Consider the following 19,979-nt stretch of genomic DNA (forward strand, 5'->3'; position numbering starts at 1 on the left):
AGTGAAATTTATTTATGAAGAAAAATCTACTGTAGTGGTTCTTGGACCTGGAACATAAAACCTCAACTCCTCTGTGAGAGGCAAACATGGATTTACAGAGAGAAACTCTGAATCAGAGGATTTATTGAAGGGAGGATAGTCACAGACTCAGCTCAAGGAATTGCTTGTCAGACAATGGAAAACCAGAGATGCAAGGAGGAGGAGAAGAGTGAAAGTATCGGGCTGAGTGAGGGAGTTAATAAGTTGAGAGCCAACTGGAGACGGAGGATTCTGGCAAATGTCAACCTGTTTGATGTTTCTAAGGAAACAACAGTGAAACTAAGTGCACAGTCCAGAAGCAGAACATACTGGAAGCTCGTTACTTCCCTGAGAGGATGAAACTGCATTCACCCAGGTAATTATTCAGTTGAACTTTGATCATTGAAACCATTCATTACTACAACTGTTGTTTAAAATTGGTTATAGTTTGCTGTATATATATAAATGTACTTTATATGCAGATTAATGTTTTTCTAGTGGTACTAATTTCTACTGTTCCTGACTTATGTGTTCTAGTCTGTACAGTTTAAATTCACCCTGAAGAATCCACAGAATGAAGACTGTGGACTTTGTTGCCCATCAAATACATCATATACACTGAAAACACAATAATAAGGGACAGTATAAATAAAATGTACAAGTCACGTCAAGTTTTAAGGACTGGTGTATTTCTAAAACACCGTAGGAGGTGCTGGAAGGTAGAGGATGAATGTAGTATTCAAGTTATTTCCCAGGCATCTCTCAGTAACCTGAGCTTACTGAGCTGTGCTGGACAACTTGCTACCAAGCTGTTGACAGTGTGAATAATACATAGCTGTACTCGTGCATATCCGTCTTATACTATAAAGTCACTGATCTTTATGCATGTCTGTGTATTTACATGTAGATAGTAAAAATAAACAAACAGCCAAGCGGATGGGAACTAAATGTAATTGAATGCAATTTTTCAATTTTCTTCCTGTGATGAGTAAATGTGAAATCATTTCTCGGGCCACAGGTAAAACTCACCCCAAGGCACAGGCTACCCAATGAAGGATCACACCTTGGTTACTGGAAGAACATCCGTTACCATGGCAACTGACTCTATGGGACCTGAACTGGACCTGCGAGTTCTGTGTAATAGACTGAAGGTTCTGGAGCCATCCGGTTGGACAACCTCCTAAGGAACAGGTGAGAAGCTGGAGGAGAGGAGATCCAGTGACACACACACACACACACACACACACACACCTGCTACTATGTACTCAATTTTAGCCAAGGTGAGATCACATATCACCAGAGTGGAAGGCACACTTGCATGTACGGATACCGCTGCTTACTTACTACTTACTCCCTTGGAAATACTGTCGGGGATTTTATTTGTAGCTTTATGCTCATTAGGGGTGATTCAGATGTAGGTTTAAGTTGAATTTGCTCAACATTCCAGTTGAGCTCATTCTGGAAGTTTGTGTGAGGTTAAGAGGGTGGTGTGATATGAGCTTGTCTGTACATCTTGGCTTGTGGTGCTTAGATCAGAGGGTTGATGAGGTCAAAGAAGAGTCTGCTGCTACAACAATCCAGCTTCTGCCTCCCACCAACCCAGCATGCAACACTCCCACAGGCTGGACCAAAGAGTGTTCAGGGAGGAAGTCAAGACCATGGTGAGTGTTGTTGTTTTTTGGGTTTTTTAGGCATTGATTGGCATGGATCACAATAAATTGTGGAACTGCCATATTGTATTAACCTGAAAAATCAAGTCTGAAAATTAAATGGAAATAACGGCTATAAAGAAGTCAGATCTGAAATTTTGATAATAATCACAATGCTGAGGTAATAATGATGGCGAGAGTGTTCATTTAAATGAAATTCTACTTTACTGTATTTGCACAGTTTTTTCTATGGAAATTGTAAAACTAATCTTATTTTATATATGAAAGAAGTCAGGAGACAACACGATGACAGCACTGACAAACAAACTAATAATAATATTATAATATTATTAATACTAATAAATATTATGAGAGGACATCAGCTTTAAACCATATTGTTCTCCAAGCTTGGGTATCAATGTTGCAATGACTGAGGTATCTTTTTTCCTACAGTACAGGCCAAAAGCTTGGACACACTTTCCTATTCATTTGAATGAGAAGGTATGTCCAAACTTTTGGCCTGTATTGTATATGTATATATTTTGTTTTGGTCTTACTCTTTTTCCATCTTCCTTCCTGTTCAGACTCAGGAGAAGGAGCGAGGGGAGCAGATATGGAGGGAGCGACTGCAGCGCTGTCAGAGGCAGCTGAGGGCCAAAGAGGAGGAGATGAGTCGCCAGTCCCAGTACTTTGAAAACTTTAAAACCCAACTCCAACACAAGCTCAGCCTAGCCCGGGACCGAGAGCAGATCCTACAGAAACGGATATACACTTTAGAAAAGCAGTTACTTGACATGACTGTGAATGCTGCGACTGGCATGAAAACAATCAGTGAAGTCAGGATAACTGCTGGGACTGTAAATCACTGGTTAGAGGAAGAGAGGCTAACTTCTCTCAGAGGGGAGTGTGAAGGAGAAGAGGAGAAAAAGGAGGAGAGGAGGAAGCAATTGCAGCCGAGTGTGGGAATTGGAAGAGAAGGAAAGCAAAAGGGTGACAAAGGAAAGGCAGAGGAACAAATAGAAGGAGGAAGAAACAAAGACCTGCAACAGAGTTCAAATGAAGCCAGACTGCAAGGCTTCATTCTGAGTCTGCAGGAGGACCTCAGGGTGCTGCTGGAGAGAGAGGAGGGTAGGCTGACAGAGCAGAGGGGATTGATGGAGCAGCTCCAAGAGGCTCAGGAGAATAGAGTCTTCATGGGCTGCAAAGTGGAGGAGTTGAAGGCAGAGGTGCAGCAGCTAAAGCTGTCTGAAAGCTCCCTGATGTTGGAGGTTGAAGAGCTGAGAGAGACAGAGAACCTTAGGCTCCAACAAATCCTCAGGGATGGTGCAAACCAAACATCCACTCAGCCATCCACAGTCTGGGAATCCACTTGCCCCAGTCCAGGGATAAGCTTGCCCAGCTGCAGCCCTGTCACTTGTCCTGACTCCTTCAACAATGAGCTGTATACCACCGCCATGGGAGACTCAGTGGGGAGCTTGGGTGAGGTGTGTAAGACATGATCATATCTTACAGTGTACAAATATATGTAATATAGGACGATTTCAATTGTACTACATGGATTCCAGTAATGAATAAAATAATATAATCGGTTTTGGCAGTAAAATACTCACAATAAGGAACAATTGTTGTGTCTTTGTAAACTGTAAACATTCCTATTTTAAAATTATCAAATGTTGAAACTGTTCAGCAAGAAAAAAACATAACTTTATAAGCAGTGATATTTTTCATTTGACGTTTGACATTAGTCAGGCTATTTTTTATTAAAAAAAAAAACCCAAACAAACAAACAAAAAAAAAAAACGACAAATAACATTAAGTGTTTCGCTTAATGTTATTTACCCAATGCCATAAATCTCTCCTTTCATGAGACGGTATTACAGGATAAGAAGGCTTAATGCTGAAGAAAGCTCTGTTGTGTCAGCTTGTTACATAACCACATCTTCCACTTTTTAACACATATGATGTTAAATTGTGATCTCTGCAGAGGTCCAGGCATCACTGAAATGGGTTACTAAACAATCAAATTCATCTGTACTTCTGTGCTTCCTCCACCAGGGCACAGCAGAGAGTGGACATAACAACACAGAGGATCTCTCAATATTGTCAGTCACAGCCCCCTTAAACCCCTTTGCTCACCATGGGTGCAAACACAACCTCAGCCTCCAGTCACTGTCTTACAGTACAGAGACAATAGATGAGCTTAAAATGGACGCCTGGTGCTCCAGAGGGCTATTAAACCTGGAAGAAAGCCCCAGTGAGGAAGCCGATGCCCTAAGGAAAGCATATAGGAGCCTGGGGTTTGGGGAAGATTCAGAAGCTCTTCAACAAGACCGTGACCATCTGGAAGCCACCCTGCAGCACACACAGGAACAACTGCAGGTGCTAGCTCAGGAGAATACTCAACTGAAATTACAACTCAGGAAACAGGTAGAGGAACCAGAGGAAACCGAATGGTCTTCAAAAGAAAAGGTATATCATAGTTGTTTTAGTTTTCCCCACTATTTTTCACGGCCACACACAGTGTATCACTAATCAAATTCAATCTCACTGAAATACAGATAGGCTCACCATCCACCTGCAATGGAGCTGATCCTCAACAGTCCTCTCCCACCCAACACATTGCAGTTCTTGCTGAGGACGATCTTGTCCAGGGTCTGAATCAGGAGAACCGGGCCTTGGTTGACCGGATACAGGTGCTGCTGGCTCACATTGAGCTCAGAGAGAAGCAAATCAGGACCGCGCAAACACAACTGAGGGAACATATATCCAGTTTAGAGGAGGACAAAGCCAGGTTGGAGCAGGAGAACCAGGAGCAAGGGTGTTTGATCACAGAGCTCACCAGGAAGACTGAGGATGATCTGAACACCATCATGCAGCTCCAACAAAAGTTAGAGGAGAGTGGAGAACAGATAAAGCTAAGTGAATGTGTGGACACTTTAGTGGAGAGTATGATAAAAGGGACAGGGGAATCACAGTTGATGTCAAGTCAACAACCAGATGATCTGTCTATGATTCCAGCACATGCAGTTCAAAATAGCAACCACTACAAACTGTGGCAGAGCAGCCCACAAAACACTTTGCATGCTAATTCACTGACAGATCAAGTGAATCAGCTGAGGAAAACCATCCAGAGCCTCAAAGCAGAACATGATGAGCTGTCAGGCAACATAACTCTTCTCACACATCAGCAAAAAGAAGTTGCTTTGTCAGTCCAAGCGCAGACAGAAGAGAAACAGCACTTAACTCGGACAGTTTGGGCTCTGAAGGAGGACAAAGACTCCGTCGCTCAAAGTCTTGCTGGTCTCAAACAAGAGAAGGAGCAGCTTACCAGAGCAGTCTGTGGGCTGAGAGATGAGAGAGATCACTTTATTAGATCTATGAGTGCCCTTAAAGAAGAGAAAGAGTTGCTGACAGAGTCTTTATCTGGTCTTGAAAAAGAAAAAGAGGCATTAAAAGAAACTCTATCAAGCAGAAAGCAGGAGAGTGATGAAATCATACAGTCCCTGCAAAATTTACAGACAGAGAAGGACCAGTTGATCCAAGCACAGCTCACTATGAAACAGGAGAGAGACCAACTAAGTCTTTCCTTAAAGAGTCTGAAAGAACAGCAAACATCTCTCACCTCACAAGACGACTGGGACAAATTGATGAAGGCAGTTAGCAGTCTGAGAGAAGAAAAAGAAAGAATTGAAAATTCAGTCAGTTGTTTAAAACAGGAAGAAAAGCAGTTAATATTTGTGATTCAAGGCTTGAAAGTGGAAAGAAGCATTCTTCAATCTGCTCCTCCCAGCCAAACACAAGTGAACGAGAAGAATATGGAGCAGCATCAGTTAAATCCAGACAGTACTGGTACGACAAAGAAGACAGACGTCGTTGTGGGGACTGAAGATTCAGTTACACAAAGATGTCAGATTACGACCTGCAAAGAGAACTCTATACAGGTATAGTGTTGTGTTGATTTATGCATTTGTATGTTGTATCAGTGTTGTGCCACCTTATGAGCATTTTGGCTCATTGAACTTTGCGATTGATTTCTGTTTCTTACACAAAATGGTTTTAAAATCAGGAACAAAGTTATCAGATGAGTGAAAATGAGAGTTTGCGAGCAAAACTGAACGAATCACAGAAGGAACTGCAAAGGAGGCATAATGAAGTGAGTTTGCACAATTTTCCTTGTCTTCCTTCACATTTGCTATGTTTGGTATTTACTTTTCTCTTTCCAATGTCACCAGAGATTGAGACAATACATTCAAATTTAACTATGTTTTATCTCTATATTGTTTAACCAGAATCTGAAAGAGTATAATGACACAGAACGTGAATTTTGAATCAGCTAAATTTACTAATTCAGACAAGACCACAAGATATTAGTGTATTCCTTATGCAAGACTATGCTTTCTTTGTGCTCCATTTTATCATGTTTACAGCGAACAAAGTCAGTGTGTTCATGTTTATGTTTGTGCTCAGACCATGAAGATGTACAGTGAATTGTGCCAGACAGAAGCAAGGAGGGATGAAGCTGAGAGGAAGGCAGCTGATGAAGCTGAGAAGGTGATTAGACTGACAGATGCAGCCATACAGATGGAAGAAAGTAGGAGGGAAAATGAGATACTTAATGCCCAGGTATTAACTATACAAAGAAAATATTCACACTGTGTAACATCAAGTCTGCTTGTTTATTCACACATTTATTTAACCATATATCCCTAAATATGCCTTATAATTGGGACAACTTGGTGTTTTTTATATTGTACTCAGTCGCATGGTCCCCAACCTAAACAGTGGTTCTGTCTGCCATAGGTGAAGGAGCTGCGAACCAAACTGAGAGGGCTGGTCCAGGAGAAGACTGATGCTCTTACCTTCAAGACACAGATAGAGGAGCAGTACAAAATCCTCACAGCTCAGCTCAAAGCTAAGGTAAGAAGGGTACAATGTCTTTTTCTTTTGGTTTGTTAGATACCACAGAAATAAATTGGCTGCAGGGCTTAAAGTATTCCGGTGAGTTTCGTTGTACTGTGATTAATAAAAAATCAACATAAAAAACAAACCTGTTTATCCGGGATATTGTCCGGTTCGAGCAGTCAGTTGAGTTCACCTATCAATAGAAAGAGAGTAACAGCTTTCCCTCTCAAACAAACTAACATCACTAACCAATCAGCAGGGTTGGACAGTAACAAAGTAAATTTACACTTTTTGAGTATCTGTATTTTACTTGAGTATTATTTTTGGGGGATACTTTTACTTTCACTTCACTACATTTGAAGGACAAATATTTGTCCACTACATTTCTACTGATGCTCTCATTACTGGCTACTTAACAGTAACCAAAGGGGGGCGGGGCTTAGCGAAGGATCGGTGGCCAAACCATTTGTTTGGGGGGGGGGGGGTGTCAAACTTCGATGGACGAGTTTGAAAGATAAAATAAATTCATGAAGCACTGCAATAGAACCATGCAATAATTAATTAAATTGTTAAATAATTATATAGATTTTTACATTTCATGAACTGTATCTTTTTCTTCCATAAATAAGTCATCTCAGTGGGTGATTCGCTCTGTTCTTTCCTGGTCCATATTCTCTGGTCTGATCTGGTCAAATCTCAGTCTCTCAAGTCTGGTCCAGTCTCTGGAGGGGTGCCATCACTATCCATTACTCATAACCAGTTACCCTAGTAACCTCGCCAAGTTCGGCTGCCCGCAACAAAACGTGTCACTCTGGTCTGATCTTTTTTCTGGTCATATATATATATATATATATTTTTTTTTTTTTTTTTTTTTTTTTTTTTATTAAAATCATGATATATATGATAGATATCTATTTTATTTATCTTGAGGGAAATTCACTCACCCAACAGACAAACAATAAGCATTCCCCTTGTTGTGGGTAATGTGTGACGTAGTCAGCACGTAACCTTGTTGTGTGTCCCTCTCTCCGGTGAACGGTGTGAGAAGTAACGTCAGAAGTATAGTCAGTGTGATGAAACTTAACTCTGCAGCCATTAAAGTCCTGCGTTGTGATGTTGGAAGGAAGATAAGAGTTAGTTAGTTACCATGGTTACCAGCATCCACGAGCCAAGCTAATAGCTAGCTACACTAGCATAAGCTGAGCTAGCTAAAGTGCGGAGCCGCGACTCTAACTCGCTAATTCTCGCCTCCATTTTTGCCGTCCTCTTGAATCTATGACAAGAAGTACTATCATAAAAGGAGGCAGAGGAGGAACTAGACATGGAGCACACAGGACAGTCTGTTAATCAAGGTGAATTACAGAAACAGCAACACGAGGTAATACACAACACAACCATCAGAGACCGGACCCCCCACAGACCCCCCGCAGTGTGAGACTGTGTGTATTGTGTCCATATAAAATATGTTTTGCACAGATGAGAGACTGGACCGGATCCCTTCAGAGACTAGAGAGCAGTCCAGAGGTCTCCAGCTTCGGTCCTGGAGGGCCACTGTCCTGAATGTTTTAGATGTTTCCTGCTGCAACACATCTGATTCAAATGATCAGCTCGTCATCAATGCTGAAGTCTGATCAGGAGTCACTTATTTGAATCAGGAAACATCTAAAACAACTTGGGAAACTCGGGAATTACTACTTCCTAAATAAACATAAATTGCAATATGCTAAACTTATTTTTTTTCCTTCCAAGTTGACCTGTTGTGTGAACGCTATGATATTGGGAGTAGTAGGATATTGGAAATTTCTGAATTGTTATGTAGAATTCTCGATTTCGAGTTTTCATTAATGCAGCAACCAATCGTTTTTTCCGTCGAAGTTACTGTTGGAGATGATGGAGAGTTTATGAAGCCAGGGTAAGATGTCCTAAAACACAAAGGGCTTAAAATAAGTGGATAGAAGAGAGGGGCAGAGATGGCAAGGCTTTTGGTTATTTACTTCCTGTTTTGTATTTAGAACAAGAATTAAATAGTTTGTGGGAAAAAATTCAGGCTCAGGGTTTTTTCTTAGTTTAAGCCCTGTAACTGTATATGGCACGGTAATAAATGTGATCTCTGCTCCCATCACTTTCGGAAAGCATGTGTAATCATCAGACTGAGCTTACAAAGCTTTAATTATTGGAGGGGTTGTTTAAATTATGTATGGATATGCCACATACAGATTACAGAGACTGGTCATTTCTCATGTCCATGCATTTATAATCCTAAACATCTTTCGTCTTCAATTGTTCAACTTTGAACTATGTTTTGAATACTTTGTGTGACCACTGTGTGTATGTCTTTAAATCCCACAGACGGTGGCTCTTGAGGAGCTTAACTCTGAGTATATCGCTGTAAAGGGAGAACAGGTCAGCAAGGATGATCTGAGCTCTGCACTCATGTCTCTCCAGAGCCGCTACAACAACATCAGAGCAAAGGTGCCCACCAATCAGCTATTTTATATTCCATGATACCATTATAACCTTTTCTTACATGTATCACATTTATTGTTTCCATGTTATTTCATATATTTATTGTAGTATAATACACTCCTGAAAGGGCGGAGCCAGACCGACCTGGATTTAGCTCCTTTAAAGGTGAGCAAATTTACTGCATGCTGCACTGTGTGAAAGCTAATAGTGGTCATGTTCATTCTTTTTTCATCCAGCTTACAAGTGCTTTGCCCAATAACAGGCCAAGTTATCGTGCCTGGTGGTGAAGTGTCAGGAGCGGAACAGCCTCTTAGTTCAGATGATGAAAACCATGCAGATACATGGATGTGCTGATTCCACACTCAAACAGCGGGTTGATCAGCTGCTCAGTGATGTTGTTCTGCAGGACTACACAGCAGTGTTTACACCAGGAAGTGCTGCAAAGACAGAGGCGTTTACACCACGATTTATTTCTGCACTTCAAGACCACCACTGCACCATTGGATCCAAACCTGATCAGATGTGTGCTGCTGAATGCACTCCTGAAAACAAGCAGCTCCAAATTGGAATCACCCCTGAATCTGAAGCAAAATGCAGAGAGTTGAAAAGTGACGAACACATCTCTATCTCCATTGGTGAATCTTCAACAAATCTTCAAGACAGCAGGAGGGAAGTCTCAACTGCAACAACAAAAACAAGAAAGGAAAAAGTCAACTCACCTGTGCCAACTGTCCAACAGCAAGAGAATGTCCCAGAGAGTTTCCCAGTGACTGCCGTTCTCCCAGCTCAGGTCAGATTAGCAAACTAATTTATGATAAGATAAACCTTTACTGGAGCCAAAATGGTGGGGAGATTTGGATATCTGCCATTCAAATTTGTATTTATTTTAGAAGCTATTCTAAAAGACAAATATTTAGGCCCAGATGCCTGAATTGTAATTTGATGTTAATTATTTGATTAAAAACACCTTCAATTACCTGTTCTGAAATGTACACACACTATGATAGTCTCCCAATACTGCCACAGATGTTGCCCTTTGCTGGTGGAGCAGACCAACCAATCAAGGATCCAGAGAATTTTGGATTGCATCATCCAGATGTGAAAGGAAAGCCCTCCCCAGATGTGGCTACTTCTGCCAGGTCCCCCAGATCCCAACAGAGTCCTACTTCTCCTTCCTGTGGCACACACACTGGTCGCAGCAGGAGACTGAGTAGTCCTGAGAAGATTATCAACCTGCATGAGCAACTGCAGAAGACGCTAATGAGCAGCTGTTTGGTAAAATAAGTTTTGTTGTTGTTGTTGTTTTTTATAAATAGCACGTAGAAGCACCAAGTCCGGAGAAAGTTTTTTGTTCCTTTATGTCTAATAAATGTTTTCCTTCGTCAGAAGGCTCCTTCAAGCAGAGGAAGAGGACATGAGCCCAGAAAAAGTCTCTCATTTTCAGCTCCTGCAGATGTGAACCTGAACTCTCGCACAAACAAACCAAGTCCCAGTTTTAATAAATTACATTCAAGCCTCACAGTCACCACTTCAGTTCAAGCTCAGCACACTCCTGTAGTGACAACTAAATCTGCTGCTACTAATAAGTCAGTAACACTTTTTAATGCAGTTGCCTCCAGAGCTGCTACATTGAATCCCAACATCTTTACTTATAATACTTTGAAAGAAGTCACATCAAAAACTACAGAGTATAATCTTTCTAGCTCATCTAACTGTCCTTTTGCAGCTACGGTACCTAATGAAGCAGCTAGCACTGATGTGACGATGTCCCCAATACAGACAAAGAAAGTCACAGCTCTCCCCAAAGTATCTGATGCAATAGATCTTGGTTCTGAAACGAATTCAAAAGCCACTGCCTCAGACAAGACTGCCCCACATGATGGACTTGTTTTTGCTGCACCCTGCGCTCAGTCTGCTCATCACTCTACTGAGAGATCCAACAAGTCTGACAGAAAGACTGCTGCTGCTTTAGATAAGACAGCAAGACCCAGACCAGGTAACGCACATGCTCATTATTGCAAAGTCACAATGTCCTTGTTGATGAAATCCTCAATTTGTTTAAAAACTGCACTCTGCACTCTACACTTGTGTATAACATATTAGTTTTTGGTTGCACATTGTAGAATTATGACTCGACCATGAGCTGGTCCATTCTCTGTTTTTATTTCTTGTGATGAGGGAAACCTTGCAACAGATTTTCACGCTTGGATGATTTTGTGTTTTCCCTCATAGAAAACTAAAGTTAATGAATAGAAACTTTTGCTGAATGGCTTGAGTGTCCTGTTTATTATATTACAATGTAAGTAATAAGAGAGCTCTCATAAAAGTCCCATGTCATTTAACAAGAGAAGAAGCAGAAGTTGGTATTTACACTACATTGCATGTCCTGCGTGTAAAACTAGCTGAAGAGTTACCGAATTATGTTTATCCATTTTTTCTATTTTATCCTCCATAGGAGCTCCAGCAGAGGTGCGCTCTGCTGAGGTCATCAAAACAGTGGGCCAGAGCAGCCTCATGATTGGCTGGGAGAGGCCACCGCTGGACGAGCTGGGGTGCAGCAACGGCACGTTTGTGTATGGCTACAGGGTAGGCAGAGGAACACTGACACCAGTAAGTTTGAGTTTGGATTTGTTTGTCTAAAAGGTTGTTTTTCTTTCTTTACCTGTCAGGTGTTTATAGATGGGAACTTCCACAAATCTGTCATGAGCTCAGCATGCACCAAGGTACCAGTCTCTTCCCTTAAACTCTTCATTACTGCTTCATGTTACTAACACAAGTCAAACCAGAGACACTCAAGTGCTGCATCGTTGTTTCAACAGTGTATCGTAGAGAATGTCGACCTTGGTTTCCCCATCCATATCAGTGTCCAAACGCTGGGGGATAATGGTCTGACTTCAAACAGCGTCCACACCACATACAGGACCTCAGTCAGGGCAGACCAACACTGACTGTCTACAGCATCTCACACTGTGGCTTAGATCAACAAGTAGGGCCAACAATATTAGACTCCTCTGTGTTTTACTGTTTTAGTTTTACTTAGTGAAACTTACATAGGTTTTACTTTTGATCTTTTTGTCAGTGTTGCTGTTGTTAAGTTTCGACATCTTCTCAGTGAACACCTTCCCCATCAGGGGCCGAGCTGTGAATGGTAAGTTCTATATGCCTTTGTGTCCATGTAAGGGTTAGGGTTAGGGTTAGAAGATCAAGACAATATGTTTGTCAGCTGTTTTTAGTATCATTAGTATTATTATTTTATATTATATATTATTATGATGATGATTGTTGTTGTTGTTAATAATAAGTATAATTAATGTTAATGTTAGTTTTATTAATTAAGGAGTGTTAATGTTTTGTTTGTGAAACTGTTTATTCTATGATGGAAGACATATTTCAGACAGTTAAGTTCATTAAGAGAAGGTCCAATAGAACTTTATGTCATATTTAAAAAAAAAAAAAAAAAAGCCTACAATGGATTTCTTTGCCAAAATTTTGTGAAAACGTATTTTCCCTCTCTCCTATGTGCGTGTGTTTGTGTGTGTACGTGTATGGCTGCCCTTCAATGGAAAGCCATGTATATCAGCCCTCTGAGGGACGGCTTTAGCTTACAGCTCAGCAGAGATCCCGACATGCTGCTGGGATGCATCATCAGGCTCAGGTCAACCAGTCAGAAAAACTTTTCTCACATGGTCATTAACAATGAGCTTGTAATGATCTGTGATCTGCCACTTAACCTCAAATTCATTAACCCAAGATGTCAAACTAAAAACAAAGGAAAATGCCTGTCCCTGCACTGATAGTTAATCTGCAAGAAAAGGCATGTGAGGATGGGCTCAGTCGTTGGGACAACTTGCTGTTGTCTGGATTCACCTCCTGAATGCCAATGTCAAAGGCTGCCAATCGAACAAATCTTGAAGAATTCCTTGAAGCAAATGCTGGTATTGTCAAAAGCGTCTTGGGACGCCAAGATTTAGGAACACTGGAGGGACATCTGCATCTGCTGCACACTTTTACACTGTGTTAAACTCCGATAGATCGCCATTGCCGCCTCTCTGGACTCTGAAGTGTGAAGAGCCGGCTGATGGGACATTCACTGTATGCGAAGCGTGTTTTAAAGCTACACTTCCTGTATAATGTGCCGACACAACATTGTACCCACGGGTCATCTTACTTGATTTTTACACATAAAGCCAAATATGAGAACAGAATATGAGAACAAGGTTCACTCCAAAGACTGATCTGTTTCCTACTCCTCATAGGTGATTTCTTTAAACACAAAAGCCAGATGTTATTTTAGTTCCTAAATTTGCACACAATCATTAATTAAAAAAAGAGAGTACTGCTGTTATTTTTTGTAGAGAATATAATTAAAAAAGATGCCAATAGTGTATACAAGATTATACCACGTCTTTTTGTATGAGTGACACTTTTTCTTTCATACCTAATCGATGTCATATTTGCACGCTCATATTGATTTTTGTTTTATACAAAGTTCACTACACACACGTGATGTTCTTTTGCTACTTATTGTATCTACGAGTGTGGAGTGACCATGGTGCAGCAAATGTATTTTTCTATTAGTAATTGATAATATTGATTCTCCATTGTTTGCTTTTAAATGTACAGAGAATAAATGTTTATATGATATTAACTGTCATTACAGTGTCGACCTCTCTCCCTGCACGTGCATGCTTGTGTTTGTTAAATGGATTCAGAGTTGATGTTTGGAAAACCGACTATTTCAAACACAAAGCATTCAGTGCTGTCATGAGCAGAGAATGCTACTGAAACAGCCCGCTGGATTTTCAGAAAAATATATTGCCTAAAATAAGTGTCTTGTCTGTGCATTCTGGAGATTGTTTCACTGCACCAGTAACAAGTTTCTCTGATCAAGCTTCCTGTTTTGATAAGGTGCTTTACCTTTTAATTCCTCAGAGTGAGACACAGGTGACCTACACTGTGCTTGAAAAGTTGAAGATTTTTCTGCAAAGACACCTTCACCGACACGAGAGAAGAGAAAGCAGAGAGGAACTTCACGGGCACGCCCTGAAGATCTACCAGAGGAACAAGATATAATGCAAAGCAATACCACCTTCTACCAGATACTGGATTTTAACGGAGAGGGTGCCTTTCGAAAAGTTACAACGTGTATCGACTTAAACCTCCGAAACATCCGAAACTGTGGCAATCAAAATACACAAAGGCAACAAAGATTAATTCATTGAAAGAGAAGTGGCCATGTTGAAGGCAGTTAGCGTCCTTGACCCAAACAAGAACAATATCGTCAGATTCATAGACCATTTCATGTACCGCGGCCACTTTTGTCTGGCCTTCGAAATGCTGGATATGAGCCTTCTGGACCTGTTGAAGAAGAGGCAATGGAAGCCGCTGAATCTTAATGAACTCCGTCCCGTGACCCACCAGCTGCTCGTCGCTTTTGAAACGCTGAAGAGTATTGGCATCATGCACACGGACTTGAAACCTGACAACGTGATGCTTGTGAATCACAAGGATCAACCATTCAAGATCAAGCTGATCGACTTTGGTTTGGCCACTCACAGCAGCAGAATGGAGGTTGGACTGATGATGCAGACTGCAGCATACAGAGCTCCAGAAGTAAACCTGGGACTCCCCTTGTCCGAATCTGTTGACATGTGGTCAGTAGGCTGTGTCCTGGCGTTCCTGTACTTTGGTGGCGACCTCTTCCCTTACAGATGTGAATATCACTGGATGAAGACCATGGTCCAAATGGTTGGCCAGCCAGCCAACCACCACATTCTTGATGGAATGTGGACCTGGGCGTTTTTCATTCAAGATGGCTCCACAGGGCTGAGACTAAGGACACCGCAGGAGTTCGAGGAGGTGACTGGTGACAAGCCAGAGATTTATAAAAGGCCTTTTGACTCTGCCCGGAACTTAAGGCATGCCGTAATGAACTATACACCAACATCAGACCATGTTGAATATGAGGACTGGAGGACATTTTTAGACCTTCTGAGAAGTTGCCTGTGTCCAGATTATGACCTGAGAATCACTCCTGAAGAAGCTGTAAAACACACTTTTGTAACAATGGATCACCTGAAAACGGCAGCCAGCTCCTATACAGATACTGCCATTCAGCTGATGACTGTTTGTCCACAGGAAAGTTCAGATGAATCAGATGACAACAGATGACAAGAGTCAAACAAGTCCCCTAGACCCTCAGTAGTAAGCAGCTGTCCTGATGGGGCCAGAGACACAGCCGCTCCATCCAAGGAACAGCCAGACAGCTCTGCTCTACACAACAACATCCAAACAACCGCCATGTGCCAGTTTCCAGTGACGATGCAGGCCCATCAGCCGACTCTGCACCAACCATTGGAGCAACAGCTGTCATCCAAACTGACGCTGATGCCATCAAGACAGAACGTCGTCACTACAATGCATTTCACAAGTTCTTCCGCAGAGTGCAGAAGACACTGACTTCCATCTTTAGACCGAGAAAGAAGCGATCCAGCTCAATTACCCAACAGCCCACCCACTTACCAACTGCTGCCCCACCCACACAGTAACCACCAACTCCAAATTCACCAAGACTCTTCATGCTATACCTCAACTTATATTTATAAGGACTACTCCACAGCTAAGTGACCCTCTTTCACCAGAGGATTTTAAAGGGCGGTGCCTAATATTGAACCAGTTCATGTTCCTGCAGCCAAAGAACGGCTCTCGACCGAATGCTGGTCTAACGGCAGCACCGACTCTGTGCAGTTTTCTCACCCTCTCACCCCCCTTCCACCCAACCAGTCGAGGCAGATGGCTGGCTGCCCAACCTGAGCCCGGTTCTGCCAGAGGTTTCTTCCCCTTAAAGGGGGTTTTTCCTCTCCACTGTAGCCAAGTGCTTGCTCTTGTTGGGCTTCTCAATCTCGGTGACAAGAGCGGTAAACTTACCTGTGGTTTACGAGAACTGTCTGAAATGTAAATGTCCAAATAAAAACATAAACATTATTTAGTGTTTCTGTTGCTTTTTGTTTTATTATTATTAAGGTTTTTGAATGTGTCCAATGAAAACAAGAAATGATCAACAGGCCAGGGGCCACACCTGTTTCTGCGCTTCGGGGCATGTTTAGGCTGCTAAGAAGGTTCTTGTTTAGGTGAAATAATAAAGACAAAATCCAGCAGATTCAACAGGGCTCTCACGCCCTGACACGCCAAGATAAAATATAACATTGAAAATGGCGCTATTTCAAAGTGCTAAAGACTCTAAAATAAATCAATGGACAAAACAAGGCCAAATAAAAGTGTGTGCCTTTCCTAATCAAGTCCCATCAATTTAATTGAAAACAGCTGGACTCAAATGACATACATATCACATGGCCATAAGTATTTAGACCGTTTGCTGTGACACTCGCATATTTACCTCAGCCGCTGTCCGTTCCTTCTGATCATCCTCGGGATGGTTCTACACCTCCATTGGAGTCCAGCTGTGTTTACTTGATTAGGAAAGGAACACACCTGTCAGAGCAAATTGTTTTTATTTAAACACAATTTACCAATGAACATTAGGTGGCAGCAGTTCTCAGCGTGAAAACCACTGACTTTGTGGGTAGCATTGTGTGTGTGTGTGTGTGTGTGTGTGTGTGTGTGCGGGTGCTATTCAGTCTCTACATCTTCCTGTGCAAAGAGTTACAGTACCAGAGTGAATGATGGTGGTGTGGACAGAGAATTGCTCACATTGTCGGAAACATCCGGTGTTTCCGAGCAATTATCATGGTGATTGCTGGGCCGAGGTCAATAATTCACTGAGGTGGCTCAGAAATTAGACTGAGTTGTGAGCTTTTCTTTTTATTTATGTCCAACAGCGCCATTGTGAAATAATCAAAGCGTTGTACACAACTCTGTATTTATTACATGTTAGTCAAATAGCTTACGGTCCATAGAGACTAAGACTAAGACTCAAACTAAGCTGTGATCACAAAGGTCAAGTAGGCAATTCTGATAAACTTTCAGTAGAATTTGGTGGATATCTCACTGGCTAGGGTTCGGGTTAGGTGTTCCTCAAGAGAACTGCGTCTGTGTAAAGAAAATAGTTGAACCGAGTCGGACACTTTCAGCCAATAAACCACAGGAGACGTTTTGAGCTCATGCACAGGGCAAGAGGAACAAGGAGAAGGGGAGATGGAGAAAAGCAGATACTGAGAGAGACAAACCGTAAATCTGGTTTGTGGTAACAAACAGTGTGAGTTTAAAAGAAAACCGGGGGAAAGAGAAGGAGCAGGCAGCTCAGCATAGTTGCCATAGGGAATTTAACATAGTGAGGTCAGGATGACAGGAAAGAGACCAACAGATTTTGAAAAGCTGTGCTTCCGCTGGGTAGCTGCAAGTATGCTAGCCATTGAGATTGATCTATTTATTTATTTATTTTTACTGTATTTGTGGTGGATACTTATGGTGGAAAAAGAATTTACACAAGAGGGGAGCTTCTTTCTCTAAAACTGAGTAAATATGGAATATACCACGGTGTCAGAGACCTGACTTCATTCCACAGGATTTTAGTCATATGAGAGCACTACTTTACATCCCATCCATCCATCCATCCATCTTCTGCTGCTTTTCCGTTTCTGGGTCACAGGCTGCTGGGGCCAATCCCAGCCAACGCTCCAGGCGAGGGCCGGGGTACACCCTGGAGGGTGTAGGATCCTTTACATCCCACCAAAGGCAAAATACCGATGGTCTGAGTGATGCCATCCATAAAGCCATTCACAGGATACAAACTAAACATCCTGAAGCATTCATAGTCATACCTGCGGACTTCAATCATGTTTCCCTCTCTTCCCACCTGGCTAGATTAGCACTGTGTTAACTGTCCCTGCAGAGGAAATGAAACACTTGATCTTCTTTATTCCACTGTCGAAGCAGAGCTACTGCATTACCTCCTCTAGGTGGGTCAGGTCATAACCTGGTTCTTCTGCAGACCTGTAACCACTACAGTCAGGAAATGAATTCCTGAGGAGACTGAGCATCAAAGATTGGAATGAAAACTCTGAAGTGGGCTGCCTCTACACCTACTGAGACTCGAGGTCAAACACTCAGCCCCCCGCAGTTCGCATAAAATAAACACATTCGAGTCCTCTACATACCACCATCTTAAAATACCATCTGGGACCATCCGCTTCATAAGCACAGCAAGGGACAGTAAATCCATCTACGATCCAGGATAGGAAAATACAGAAAAACATTCCTTTGACTGCCATTGGACTTTACACTTCTTAACTATTAGAAGATTTAGCTACCACACAGCAGAATTTCTCTCTGGGGCATCTGTAAGTGCCTAACAGTCAGTGATTCTGACAGTGACTGTTAGGCAACTGATGGTGCACGCCTGGTGATGGTGCACCATCAGGCGTGCACCAACTGATGGTGCACGCCTGTCATCGAGCCATGAAGATAGATGTCAGCGGGCGAGTATTGTTTTTGTCATATTTGCTAATGTTTATGACAGGAGCAGTAGTTTCTGGTAATTCTAACCTGTAAGTTAACAACTAGGTCTGTGTGTGTGTTTCCCCAAAAGCTGTTAGCTGTAGTAACATTGCAGCTGGTCACTCAACAACAAAAATCATGTCATCTTTTGTTCGCTCAATGTTTTTTCAGCAATTTTTTTTTTTACTTTTGATACTGCCAGGGAAGATAAACCAGATACGGAGGGAGAGGGAGTCATGATAAGCAGAATATGTTCTTGGCGACTGAGGACTCCCTGCTCAGGTGTTTGAGCTCAAATATCGTGTGTGACAGTTTTGGGACAATCAAACTGATGGCAGAGATAACACATGATATCAGGTAAGAAAGTAAAACATAAACTTTACGAGTGAGGGCAAAGGTCATGCGCAGGTGATCTGTCCAATCAGGCAAACAAATCCGAAAAACCCCAAGCAAGGCAAAAGATCATGCGCTGAGATCATACACAGGGACAATGTGAGAGAGCTATGCGCAAAAAAGAAACAAAGACAATCTGGCAAAAGACTGGACAGACGATGATGATGATGATGATGCAGGTTGGCTTCTGTGGAGGGAAGGCATGGGAGTGAAGGGTTAGGGTTAGTGAGTCTGTTAATCACTGTGAGAATGACACTTTTACGTTGTGAGGGAGGGAAATCCGTGAGCCCAAAAAGTTACGGGAGCCACAGCCAATGTGGCAGTGGAAGCCAGAGGAGCTGTCTTGCTGGATGGTGATGGGTTTTTGATCTGGGCACAGGTAGGGCAGGCACTGATGGATCCTCCCCTGTCATCTGCCATGGCGGGCCACCAAAAACGATGTCTGAGGAGAGCAGTTGTTCTGTTCACCCCTGGATGGCAGCGCAGCCTGGACTAGAGACCCCTTTCAATAACTCAGTGCCACAATCCAATAGCAGATGTCTGGTGGCAGCCTGTTCTTGAGACAGTACATTTGGAAAGTAATTGTTGGAGCCAGGGTGATATGGTGGTCCACCAATGAGCTGAACTTGACTTGGTCCAGACAGATTTTCTCTGGAGACACAATAACGAGCAGGAAAGTGACTGACTGTTGCTGAAATGTGCATTCAAACGGCAGGTTTGAACACCTGAGACAGTCGGCATCTATCCAGCGTGTCCGCCACAATGGGGAGGGGCGATTGGAGCTAGAGTTGTTTGACCTTTGCTTTGACCTTTGTGTCAGCGTGATGACGCTCTCTGCTCTGCCTGCCTTGTTGTCTTCTTCCTTGCGGGTCGTGGCAAATGAACCCAAAGTGTCAGAAGTCAGACATGTTAGCCCTCATGTGTCGCTGTTTGAGTGCCATGCCTATTTCAGAAATATGTTTCTTTAACTGTTTACATTTATTTGACTGCTCTGCATTAAATATGAAGATTTTACATGTAAGCCAAATAAATGAAATCATAATATTTGATGCACCTCTGTAGGCCTAAGTACCTCTTATGAAATCATAAAATTTG

General features: G+C 42.2%; 3 protein-coding genes across 5 annotated transcripts; all 3 read left to right on the forward strand.

The window, feature by feature from the left end:
* Positions 1 to 198: 198 nt before the first annotated feature.
* Positions 199 to 3,166, forward strand: LOC115050420 (protein lava lamp-like). Its single transcript, XM_029513263.1, has 4 exons — positions 199 to 394; positions 1,037 to 1,209; positions 1,550 to 1,679; positions 2,252 to 3,166. The coding sequence occupies exons 3-4, from the start codon at positions 1,623 to 1,625 to the stop codon at positions 3,164 to 3,166; spliced, it is 972 nt and encodes a 323-aa protein (XP_029369123.1). The 5' UTR covers positions 199 to 394; positions 1,037 to 1,209; positions 1,550 to 1,622.
* A 650-nt stretch (positions 3,167 to 3,816) lies between these two features.
* On the forward strand, positions 3,817 to 5,471 carry LOC115050421 (protein FAM184A-like). Its single transcript, XM_029513264.1, has 3 exons — positions 3,817 to 4,136; positions 4,226 to 5,006; positions 5,458 to 5,471. The coding sequence occupies exons 1-3, from the start codon at positions 3,873 to 3,875 to the stop codon at positions 5,469 to 5,471; spliced, it is 1,059 nt and encodes a 352-aa protein (XP_029369124.1). The 5' UTR covers positions 3,817 to 3,872.
* Positions 5,355 to 13,587, forward strand: LOC115050140 (uncharacterized). Of its 3 annotated transcripts, none has more exons than XM_029512893.1 (14): positions 5,355 to 5,608; positions 5,734 to 5,820; positions 6,135 to 6,290; positions 6,468 to 6,584; positions 8,919 to 9,041; positions 9,144 to 9,200; positions 9,298 to 9,825; positions 10,062 to 10,310; positions 10,422 to 11,031; positions 11,491 to 11,621; positions 11,705 to 11,758; positions 11,855 to 12,021; positions 12,115 to 12,183; positions 12,603 to 13,587. In XM_029512893.1, the coding sequence occupies exons 1-12, from the start codon at positions 5,483 to 5,485 to the stop codon at positions 11,981 to 11,983; spliced, it is 2,367 nt and encodes a 788-aa protein (XP_029368753.1). In that variant the 5' UTR covers positions 5,355 to 5,482; the 3' UTR covers positions 11,984 to 12,021; positions 12,115 to 12,183; positions 12,603 to 13,587. The 3 variants fall into 3 exon arrangements, with proteins under 3 accessions (XP_029368753.1, XP_029368754.1, XP_029368755.1); XM_029512894.1 differs by having other exon boundaries at positions 10,425 to 11,031; XM_029512895.1 differs by having other exon boundaries at positions 6,135 to 6,218.
* The last annotated feature ends 6,392 nt before the right edge of the window (positions 13,588 to 19,979 follow it).

The sequence above is a fragment of the Echeneis naucrates genome, chromosome 10 (genome assembly GCF_900963305.1).
Source record: "Echeneis naucrates chromosome 10, fEcheNa1.1, whole genome shotgun sequence".
NCBI lineage: Eukaryota > Metazoa > Chordata > Actinopteri > Carangiformes > Echeneidae > Echeneis > Echeneis naucrates.